General features: G+C 39.5%; 1 protein-coding gene across 1 annotated transcript; it reads right to left on the bottom strand.

Moving 5' to 3' along the window:
* Positions 1–748: 748 nt before the first annotated feature.
* LOC147124631 (proteinase-activated receptor 2-like) lies at positions 749–10,312 on the bottom strand. The gene is made up of 2 exons (XM_085990744.1): positions 10,083–10,312; positions 749–2,632 (listed from the first exon to the last, which is right to left on the bottom strand). Exons 1-2 carry the CDS (start codon positions 10,135–10,137, stop codon positions 1,551–1,553), a joined length of 1,137 nt encoding a protein of 378 aa, XP_085846870.1. The 5' UTR covers positions 10,138–10,312; the 3' UTR covers positions 749–1,550.
* Positions 10,313–12,415: the final 2,103 nt, after the last annotated feature.

Below are 12,415 nucleotides of genomic sequence, written 5' to 3'. Positions count from 1 at the left end.
TTCAATATAACAGCAGATCGACTGCTTCAAATCCACCAGAAAAAAATGTACAACTGAACAAGTACCAAAGTACTGGGCTACTTGAAAAGCAAGAAAAACAAGTACACAATCACAGCAAATTGTTATTTTTCTTCATAGTACTTTTGGGGGAAGTTACTAATTTATACCGTACTATTTGTAGTGATGAATTCTGCTTTATTTTGTCCTCATCACCATATCTGCTTTGAAAAGGCAAAACTGGGAATGATTGAAGATTTCTACCATGCTGCAGTAATTTCTATGAGCACGAGCAGGACTGACCCCCAGAAAAAAAATAATATATCTATTATATAGGAAAGAAAAACAAAGCCTAGACCATTGCCATCTTAAATATTCTCCATAATATTAGCACCTTGCATTGGTTGATTTCTCCACTTAGTTTTGTTGAAAAAGCTCTATTTGCACAAAATGTTCAAAAACCTAGGAATAGTTCATTCAGTTAATAAATGCATACATTTCTGATTTTAAAACAATTTGTAGGGCACATTTTCCCAAATCATTTGTATTTATATAGTCATACAATTAAGGGATAAAAGTGTGAGAACGGATAAGTCAAGGTGAACTTGGTAGCAGTGTCCTTTAATTTGGGGATTTGGCTTGATTTTAGGCCAGAAGATTGAGATAAAAGTCTCAGCTAGTCTTAATGAGTGTGCAGGCAAGATACCAGTGGGTAAATGTATGTAAAACAAAATCAACTTTCACAACAAAATTACAGCTTTCTAAAAAATATTTATTCAACACAAATGCATCGTTCACAGCATTAAAAAATGAGCAGTTCCAAACACAATTTACTGAACAATTTTCTTAAGAAATATTCTTAACACTAGCTATTAAATATCTTCTGTCCCCGTTCCTGTATTTCCAGCTATTTTTCTTCACTCAAGATATAGAGGGGCTCATATCAGAGTTACCAAGTTAACTATAAACAATGCATTCAATCTTGAAATAAAACAAGTTACAGTATAAAAAGCCTTTGGCAATTTTGTACAAGTTTTAAAATAAAAGTGAAAACTAAATGTTGGTGCTTCAATCAAACACTAAATATAAAACAAAAAACTTGTGTCGGACTATTCTTGAAATATTTAAATGTGTAGGGCCATTCTTAATATATACAAGTATACATAAATTGAACTCAAACTAAACAGGGGGGATTGATATAGTTCCCATAATATAAGCAACTGTCAAGTCAACAACTGTTGTGTAGTTCATAGACAATGCTTTTGTCCAGGAATAAGCACTGCAAGATATAATGAATATCAAAACAATATTTGGACTAAACTGGCAAATGTATTCAGAAGTGTGGTTCAAAGTTGTAGGTTTTGTTTGTACAGCAAAGCTAAGCAATGGATTATGTGGAATTTATAATATAGCTTCAGTTAAGTCCTTCCAAAATGGCTTAATACTTAATGCATTTGAGCTTTGGATGCCAAATCAGTTATAAATAAAAACGGTTACATTAAAAAGTGTAGGTACAGCATGTGCTATAGAATCAAAACTTCATATACTAACTTTCAACAGCTGCTTGTTGTGGTAGTACCCTTACTGGCAGGAGTATAGGAACTTGACCTTTTGTTATTTTTCATAGAAGCAAAGGAAGCCTGGATGCTTCTAACTGTCCTAACACTACGACATCGCAATGTATTTTGAACATGGTCTCTGAAGTCTTTAGAAACAAAGTAATAGACAAAGGGATCAATGCAACTATTTATGCTAGACAGACAAAGACTTACAATATAAAGAGCATAAACATTGCTGTTCTCTTTGTATTTTATCAGAGAATAGTGAACAATAAGCAGAATATTGCTAGGAGTGAAGCACACTAAATACATTATAAGAACAGTAATAATCAATTTGATTGCTTTCCTGCGGCTTTTCCCAATGTTTTCTTCATTGGCTGAGGCTTTCAGTGTTTTGATCATCAACACATATGCAACGAATGTCAGCAACGCTGGAAAGAAAAATACCCCAATAGCCAAAGACAGAAAATAATCAAACATGCTAGAAGCCAACTGAGCTTCAGGTAGGACATCGTGACAGGTTACTATATTAAGGTTAGTAATGTTTGCGGTTTGCTGAATATTTAAATACAATGGCATGGTGCCCAATGCAATCAGTATCCAAATGAAAATAGATACACCATAAGCAATACGAGTCTTCCTCCTTGTTTGAGATATTGGATTTACAACAACCCAGTACCTTTGAACACTGAGGCAGGTCATGAATAGAATTGAACTGTACATGTTTCCATAGAAAAAAACCACTAGCACCTTGCATAGTCCTTCACCAAAAATCCAATTGTTGCCATTTAGATGGTATGAAATTTTCAAAGGGAACCAAATGATTAACAGGAGATCTGCCAAAGCCAAATTGGCCATGTAAATAACTGCTGGGTGTTTCTTTTTGGTTCGATAGCTGAAGACCCACAGTGCCACAGCATTTGTAGGCAAGCCGACGATGAACACAATAATGTAGACCAAAGGCAAGAAGACTGTAGTCAATCCACTGGTCAGTACAGATGTAGCAAACTCATCAACTACTAAACCAGAGTTGCTTTTGTTGGTTTCTTTGTTGCCAATAAAGCTTCTTCCTTCTCCTGGAATTAAAGAAGAGTTTGTTATTAATTTACAACTTCACAGTAAATGTTATTCCAGCTTGTATTTGCCACTTAAATGAAATGGGGCCAATATTAAGCTGTTGCAATTTTAGAAAGGAGCAGCTAATTCTACTCAAATCATATTGAAGTACAAGATGTACAATGCAGTGAAAGTGCAAAACTAGGTCACATTACAGGTAGTATTAAGTTAATGTTGCCAATAGTATTTAAGTAAAGCATTCAACATGCTTGTGTAATTTTCATGCTACGTCCACTGAACTGCAAGAAACAGTCGCCATATTTTATAGATTTTAAGGCAAAGTAATGACGGAAGCATTAATGCATCATAAGTGATTTCACATTAAAGCATATTGCCTTAAGTGTCTTATTTTCCCATGTAGCAGATTGGCACTAATCGTGTTATCCAATACATTAACCACGAGGCGAATTGGGAATCCAGATGTGGAATTTTCATTTTTGATTAGCATGTACTAAATGTGTAATAGACACCGTAGCTAAGCATGTGATCTCAAAATTCATATTTACATGGTGTTTGCAAGACGAAAAGCAGAGCATCCAAGTGTTTTTTGATCATTGTGTGCGCTTTACTTTCTTGATTATTTGCTAAAATGGTGCAACACGGGTGAAAATGCCAGACTTCAGCACCATGGAAATACCAGTAATATTGTATGCAGAGATGATCATTGTGATCAGCTCAACTAATCAGAATAACCATTCCAGGCCAGAAGAAAGCGAGCCCAACAAATAAGCAGCTCTAACAGGACACGTCATGGTAAAGGGCAAGCAGCATCCAACCCCACTCTGATGGAGACCAGGAGTGGGTCTGGTGCATCTCACTGTGCGAGCCAACTTTCTTAGCAATTACTCTGATGAAGTCCAAGTATCGCTTACAACTGCTGGACAAGTAGTTATGCTGTATCTAATAAATTCATGCCACAATTTCAAACCGAGATAGATCGCAAAGTTTTGTACTGAATGGTGGAAAATGTTTGTTAATTAAGTATATATAGAATCTAGAAACTTACAGCACAGAAGGAGGCCATTCGGCTCATCATGCCTGTGCTGGCTCATTGAAAGAGCAGTTGTGCTTAGTCCCTCTCCCCTGCTTTTTGTCATAACCCTGCAAGTTCCTCATCCTCAAGTACCTGTCCAACTCCCTTTTAAAAATGCTTCATGGAATCAGCTTCTACCACTTTTTCCAGATAGAGCGTTCCAGGTCCCAACAACTCAGTGAAAAAAGTTCTCCTCATCTCCCCTCTAGATCTTTTGACACTGATTTTAAATCTATGACCTCTGGTTATTGACCCACTTGCCAGAGGGATTAGTCTTTTATCTACTCCATCAAAATCTCTCATCTTAAATCTCTATTAGGTCACCTCTTAACCTTCACTGTTCCAAAGAGAACAGTCCTAACTTTTCCATTCTCTCCTCAGAACTGAAGTCGCTCATCCCTGGTAACCCTCCTCTTTGCCCTTTCCAAGGCCTTTATTGTCTTTCCTGAAGTGTGGTGCCCAGAATTGTCCACAATACTCCAGCTGTGGTCAATCAGTGATTTATAAAGTTTAGCATGATCGCTTTGCTTTTATATTCTATGCCTCTACTTATAAACCCAAGCAACCCATGCTTTTTTGACCACCTTAACGGATTTATGTATCTGGCCACCAAAGTCTCACTGCTCATTTACAATTTTCAAAATTGTGCCATTTATCGTATACTGTTTTTCCATATCAGTTCACCCAAAGCTCATCACTTCACTGCATTGAACTCCATTTACCCTTCTGCCCATTTCACCATCCTGTCTGTCATCCTGCAGTCTACAACTATTTCATCACTATCTACTATGTTGCCAAGTTTAGTCACCTGCAAACTTTATAATGCTGCTCCCTACACCAGAGTCGAGGTTGTTTATAAAAACTGAAAAGTGTAATGGACCCAAAACTTAACACCTCCCAGTCTGAAAAACATCCACCACCACCCTCTGCCTGTTACTGAGCTAATTCCATATCCATACCACCACTTTACCCTCAACTCCATGGGCTTTTATCTTAACAAGCCTCCTGTGTGGCACTTTGTCAAATGCCTTCCGAAAGTCCATCAACCTTCTTTGTTACAGTAAAGAATTCAATCAAGTTAGTCAGACACAATCTGCCTTTAACTAATCCATGCTAACTCTCCTTGATTAACCCATGCCTTTCCAAATGAAGGTTTGTCTCCCTGATAATTGTTTCCAATAACATCCCCACCACCGATGTTAGGCTGACTGACTGAACTGCAGTTTCCTGGTTTATCCCTCTCCCTTTCTTGAATAGTAGTATAACATTAGCAACTCCTGTATCCAATGAGGATTGAAAGATTGTGACCAATGCCTCTGCCCTTTCTACCTTCACTTCTCTCAGCAACCCATAATGCATTCCATCTGGACCAACTTTCAGTAATGCTCATCTTTTTAGTGCATCTTCTCTATCTATTCCTATCCTATCCATAGCTTCCCTCTCCCTTTATAGTGTAACTTTTCACAATGGAAGTGGATGTTGTGAGACAGATGCAAAGTATAGCCATTTAATACTTTAGCCATGTCCTCTGCCTCTACATGAATATTTCCCTTTAGCTCAATAGGAGCAACTTCTTCCCAAGCTAAACTCTTGCACTTTATCTGTTTATAAAGGCCCGCAATTTGCAGTCAGCGGTGATGCGACGGCAACTGCCACCAACCTCGAAGAGATCTGCCTACAGAGACCTCCCTATCTCTGTGACAAAAACTTTAGGCTTCTCGCTGTGCAATTGATTATAGCACCATCAATAGGGGATTCCTAGCTTGAGCAAGCTGCCTAAGCAGCCAATCACACTGAAGAATTCTCAGACAGCAAACCAGGAAATGAAAATCTGCACTTTGTTTTAAAAAAATGTCAGCAAAATAAACATTGGGTATACACATGGGGTTAAGGTAGAAGCTGAAATATTAAAAAATATATAAAAGTTTGTTCAATTGTAATTTACCAATTTACGCAAATATAAAAATTAGTTTTTCAGGGCCAAAACCATTCTTTAGCTGTCAATATGCTGTTAAAGCCCCAGTTACACCTATTCAAACAAGGCTCAACAGTTAATGGGGTGTTTAAACAGTGATATTGGTGCAGAAAAGCTCATGTTTTCATCAGTTCCACTGATTGCCAGCTATAATGGTTGTGGGGGGGGGTTCCACAGCGCAGCCTGTGTCCAAGCAGTGAATGACTGACCGCAACTTCAGCGTTTCCACATTTAGATGCGCATGCACTAAATCATGAAGATGCGGACAGTTTCAGAGGGGTAATGATGACGAATGCTGACAATTCACAGTCATTACCCACTGCAAAATCTGGCCAAAATGTTTTTGGGTTCAATTTGATGTTGCCTGCTAATCTTTTCTCGTACCTTCTCTTTGCCTCCCATATTAAATGTTTCAATTCCCTCCTGGTTATTAACAGTATCTTTCTCCTGACATTTATCATAAGCCTTCTTTGTTTTACTTTACCTTTTATTTTATTTTTCATCCAGGGCGCATCAGCTTTTGATGCATTACCTTTTCCCTTCAGGGGAGTACGCCTAGTTTGTACCTGAACTATCTCTTCCCTCAATGCCTTCCATTGCTCAATTACTGCTTTACCCAGCAATCGCTTTTTTCACCCCAATCGACCTGTGCTAGGTCCCTTCTTAAAATCACTGAAATTAGCACTTCCCCAGTTGAACATTTTTATCTTTGATATTTTCTGCTCTCTTTCTGCAATTGGTCTAAAACGAATTATGTTGTGGTCACTGGTAGCTAGCTGATATCCCTACTTCATTTCCCAGAACAAGATCCAACACTGCTCCCTTCCTTGTTGCGCTGGAGACATATTGATCAAGGAAGTTCTCCTGTACACACCAGAAATTCCTCTCCTTCCCTACACTTAGCACTATGTTTTACCCCTGTCCATATTAGGGTAATTATTACTACCCTATTTTTGTTACACAGCTTTGAAATTTGCCAACAAATTTGCTCATCTATCTGCTTCTCACTGTTTGGTGCTCGATAAAAAGAATTCCCAGCAATGTAACAACTCCCCTTTGTTCCTTAACTCAAGCCTGATAGATTCAGTCCTAGAACCAGCAAGTATATCCTTTCTATTTAGAAATAGAACATCCTTAATCAATACTGCCACACCCTCTCCTCTTTCTTTCTCTATCATTCCTGAATACTTGGTAACCAGGAATATCAAGAGCCCATTCCTGGCCTTGTTTGAGGCATATCTGTTAATGTAACCACGTCATTATCCCATGAAGCAATTTGTGCCTGCAGCTCACCAACTTCATTAGTTATACTACTGACATTGATGTATATACAATTTAATACCTCCTTCCTCACTTTCCTCAATCAGGTCCCTGCAATTTTGGGGTTATTTTTAATTTTGCTGCTGTTTATATCTGTCTTCAGATCTCATTGCTGCTCCTTTCTGCTATTTTCTGGTCTCTCTCTTTCTCTCCCCCTCCCCACACAATGCTAAATTAGTTTAAACCCTCCCCAACAGTACTAGTTAACCTTTCGGCAAGAGCATTAGTCCCAGCTCTGTTCAGGTTAAACCCGTCCATCTTGTACAGGTGCCCCGTCCCCCAGAACCAGTCTAATGCCCCAAGAACCTGAAGCACTCCCTCCTGCACCACTTCTCCAGCCACGCATTTACCTGCACTATCTTCTTGTTTCAATACTCACTAGCACATGGCACCAAGTAATCCAGAGATTATTACCTTGGCGGTCCTTTTTTTTTTAAATCTTTACATATAATATGTATGCATGATGTACATTTATCTGAATTGTGTGCCAGGCATTGTCTACTAAAATTATTGCATGTGGTTAAACCAGTGTCACTGTAGCCATGCCTGTGGCTAGTCAGCAATTTCTATTCAACCACAATGCAGCAACACATTAAATAAGCCTGCTAACACTGAAATTACCCACTTCAGTTTTGCTGTGTTAAATAAAAAAACTCTGGATCCACTTCTATCAAGTAATAAAATTGCACATAGGAATGTTTATTGCCGATCTGACTATAATTTAGAAACATTTGAGTGGAAAATGGAGTAGTTTTCTGCCCACAATTCACCCAGATGAGCAAGTACCAAGAGGGAAGAGAAAATGAGTCACGCAGACCACTTATATATAGCAGCAGGTTTCAAAAACAGCATTTATTTCCTTCTTATTTACAAGGGCTTAGAATTAAAAGCAAGAAACCAAATGCAACCCTTATTCTTAAAATCAGCTATTGGAGCAGGCACGTTATTCAAGTGGAAAAGTCCATTTTGTATGAAGCAAGTTTAAAACCTAATGGCCAACTGCTAGTAGGCTTGCAGTAATTCTAAACTTTACCTCTAGGAGGATCATCATTCACCACACCCGTATACTGTCATAGTTACAACACGACACACACACCTTCAAAACAAGTTCTGAATACAGCTACACAGCCACAGTTCCGGTGCAGCAGGAGTAATATGCATACCTAAAATTTAAGGGTTTCAACTTTAAAATATTAATTTGGTCTACATTTTGCTGCAATTATATATTCTCAACATTATAGGAAAAATGAGAAGAGGTTAGTTACATCCTGTTTCAGAACCCAATGGGCTATTAAAAAAAAACAATGCTCTTAACTCAATGTTGAACTCTGTTCAAACCACCTTAAAAATTCACCCAAATCAAGATTTACAAAACAAGGTGACAGCCTACTTTAATGACCCGATAGGTCAAAGCACAAAATTATTTCAGAAGTCTCGCTTGTGGCTTCTGCATCATTGTGTGCCCTGAACTGTTGCAAATCTTACCAATACTCTTAACTTTCTCTCTTCCCTTGGTCTTCCTTTCCCCAATACCCCCCTCAAAAAAAGTTAAATCTCGATCCTATGATTTGAGGCAGCTAAAGTTGGCTCCTAAATAATATAAATCTCATGGATCTCAGGCATTTTGCTGCTTTACACAGTCCTATGGAATAAAGCAGCTACAGTAATGAATTATTACAGAACAATAGCATTATTTTTACATGTATTACATATTAACTCCTCATGGAAGCTGCATTTTATGACCATTCATCCACCCCAGTTAACTAATGCACACAAATTAATTATTGAACAGTATTAGATGCTGATAATTTTAATGCAAAACTGACTGCATAGTCAGTGGTACAAATAGTGAAAAGTATGAACAGTGCTAAAAAAATTGAATCAGCAGGTTAAGTAAGCAACCTTAATTTAAGAGTAGATAGTATACTGTCTGTCTCCCTCCTACAGCAACATTACAACATGCACTCAAAGGTTTACAATTGCACAAGTAGTTTTCCTTCCAATGACTAAGCCAGTTTTACTTTAGCATCAGCCATGTAGTTAATTTAGAAATAACAACAGAAAATGCTGGAAAAACTCAGCAAGTCAGGCAACATCCGTGGAGAGAAATTTGAGTTGACGTTTCGGGTTTGACCCTTCTTCAAAACTGGAGAGAAAAGGAACTAGATCGAAGGCAGGGCGTCCGATCGCAGCCCTGCCTTCGATCTAGTTCCTTTTCTCTCCAGTTTTGAAGAAGGGTCAAACCCGAAACGTCAACTCAAATTTCTCTCCACGGATGTTGCCTGACTTGCTGAGTTTTTCCAGCATTTTCTGTTGTTATTTCGGATTTCCAACATCTGCAGTATTTTGCTATCGTACTAGTTAATTTAGAACCCTCGGATTCAGTCGTCCCTCAACCAGTACCTCCTCTGTGCCATCGACATGTTTTATCTAATAATGAATAAACTGTACGTCCAAAAGAGATCAGTTAAAGGGATCTGGAGAAACATGCTCAAAGGTTCCAAAAGTACATTTAAAATTCGGCATGTGCAATGTCTCTCCTCCTCACTGCTACAAAAGGGGTGTGCTTTTCCCTGCAATCCCAGGCACAAATGTAATAGCCGATTAGAATATTAGTTACGAGCTATGTAACGTGCCCCAAAAATATAGGCAACCTCTTCCCAAGTCTGACACACTGGTGACAAACCAAAATGGAAGCGATCGCCGAAACCCAAAGAGACTTTGTTTGTTGAGATCACCGAAACTAGCCGAGTTCCAACTTGGGGCGCTGGCCCATGAAACGACACCCACTTACTTCAAAAAGACGAGGTCTGCACTGAACGGCGAGCAAAATTGGAATACTTTTTTGTTCTAAAAACGCGTATATATTCTGAATGATTCAATAACGACAAAAAATGTCCTTCATTTATCCGAGGCATGTGCCACCTTCCTCACGAACGCGACCAACATAAACGAAACGAATGGGTTTCAAATGTGATAACAACGCCGAATTCTCGCCTGCAGCCTTCACCGAAATCCAAGCCTAAACTACAGGGCTTTCCAGCCACGGTCGCTGCCACCACCTCGCCCTCCTTGGGCTTACCTGCCAGGCAAACAGGCACGGCCAACAGCCACGCCGCCAGCATTAGTGAAAACATCCTTCCCAATTCCTCAGCGAGCAGCAGTGTTTCCCGCGTCGTATCACCGGGATTAATTCCAAACCCGGACTTCTGCACAAAAAATTAAAAGCGAAGTGTGCCTGCGATCCCAGGCGCGCCTCTATATATAACCTTCCAAATCCCCAGAGGGACCGGCCTCCCAGTACCTGGACACTCGTTGATTGACAGCTAATTGGGACTCTTCACCAGGCACAAAGGAGGCGCGGCCGTGATTGGCTGATTGAGCGGCCCTGCAGAAGGCGGGGCCTCGCTACCTGGGCAGGGACTGAGGCCGGGGCTTGTCCGCTGGCTGATTGACAGGACCGTACCTGCCCTGCCTTAAAAGGCCGGGTTTCGACGACAGTCTGATACTTATGGGGAGTATCAGTGCAGACGATAATGAGTCACCGGCGTGTTTGTTGCCTGCAGGCGTCAACACCGAAACAAAGTTTACACACACGTACCTCTGGAGATGCACGGAACACACAACAGGGAGCTATATTCATCCCAGGAGGGAGACAAACTGCATTCCACTGTTTACTGCCGATTTTTTACATTCCAAACGCAGAATTAAAAAAAAGTCTATACACGTAGACAAAAAGGAAATACCGCAGATGCTGGAAATCTGAAATAAAAACAGAAAATGCTGGAGATATTCAGCAAGTCAGGCAGCATCTGTGAAGAGAGAAGCAGTTAACATTTCAGGTCGATGATCTTTCTGATCCACCTGAAACATTAACTCTGTTTCTCTCTATATACGTAGCTTTGATACAAATCATTTTTTTTCACTGAGTTAGCAATTAACAGCCTAGTACCTAAAATATGATCAAATTCTTCATTAAGATGGAGAATGAAATAGTTGACTCAGAGACTAGGGTCCTGAATTTAAATAAAGGAAACTACGATGGTCTGAGGTGCGAGTTGGGTAGGATTGATTGGGGAATGTCACTCAAAGGGTTAATGGTGGATAGGCAATGGCAAACATTCAAAGACCGCATGGATGAACTACAGAATTTGTTCATCCCAGTTTGGCATAAAAATAAAACAAAAAAGGTGACTCAACCGTGGCTAACGAGGGAAATTAGGGATAGCATAAGATCCAAGGAGAGGACATATAAATTGGCCAGAAAAAGCAGTAATCCAGTGGATTGGGAGCAGTTTAGGATTCAACAAAGGTGGACAAAGGGATTAATTAAGAAAGGGAAAATAGAATAAGCTTGCAGGGAACATAAAAACTGATTGTAAAAGCTTTTTATAGATATGTGAAGAGGAAAAGATTGGTGAAGTCAAGCGTAGGTCCCTTGCAGTCAGAATCAGGGGAATTTATAATGGGGAACAAAGAAATGGCAGACCAATTAAATACATATTTTGGTTCTGTCTTCACAAAGGAGGACACAAATAACCTCCCAGAGGTGTCGGGGAACATAGGGTCTGATGAAAGGGAGGGACTGAAAGAAATCAGTATTTGTAGGGAAATGGTTGTTGTGTCTCCTTGTGTTCTTATTGCTATGTAATACAGACACTTTTAACTCATTTTAGTTTACGACTTTTACTCGGTTGTATTCTTGCTTTTATGATGTTGCTGCCGCATGGTGCAGAGTGATACAAGATGTCCGACCTTGCACTGCGCACTGCGTTTCACAGTGTGCCACATAGCAATATAAATACACTAACCAAAGTAGTTCCATATAACAATGTAACAAGTAATTCCATTTAACAATGTAATAATATAACAATGTAACATCCCTCTTTCTCAAAAAAATTAAAACATGAAATTTAATTTAATTTTTAAAAATATTATATCTAAACTATTATCAAATACAAAGAATCATGAGTTTTCTTTTCTTATTCGCGATATCGCTCAGGTGGTTGGATGTTGTTCCTCCATCTTGTGGATTTGGTGGTGACCACTCCTCTCTGCGGTGTTTTGGTGTGTTCTGCTCTTGTTGTTGTTGTTGCTGTCGCACTTGGAGTTGGAGTGTGCATGCCCGTGGTTGTTTGATTTGTGGCACTTGTTTTTGGCATCGTACTGCTTGTGGTAGCTGGTGTTGTCAATGTTGCTGATGTTGTCTGCTGCTTAACCAGTTCAGGTGAAGGTCTGATGTGGAGTCTGTTCCGTCTGTATTGGTTACCAGGTTCGGTCTCTACGAAGTAGGATCTTGGAGTATCAGCTTTTCCAATGACCTTGGCTGGATTCCAGGTTTTCAACACCGGGTCTTGCACATGCACTGATTGCCCATTCAGCAATTCTGGTAGCATCTTTGCATGTTTGTCGTAA

The sequence above is a fragment of the Somniosus microcephalus genome, chromosome 1 (genome assembly GCF_052327205.1).
Source record: "Somniosus microcephalus isolate GS21.2 chromosome 1, FLI_Smic_1.0, whole genome shotgun sequence".
Lineage (NCBI taxonomy): Eukaryota > Metazoa > Chordata > Chondrichthyes > Squaliformes > Somniosidae > Somniosus > Somniosus microcephalus.
This window is presented reverse-complemented; position numbering and strand designations above follow the sequence as displayed.

What these genes read in the sequence shown, in the direction of transcription:
- LOC147124631 (XM_085990744.1), bottom strand. Translation starts at nt 10,137, where the DNA reads ATGTTTTCACTAATGCTGGCGGCGTGGCTGTTGGCCGTGCCTGTTTGC. An exon ending in CGTGCCTGTTTGCCTGGCAG is followed by an intron (nt 2,633 to 10,082) that starts GTAAGCCCAAGG and finishes CTTTAATTCCAG; the next exon opens with GAGAAGGAAGAAGCTTTATT.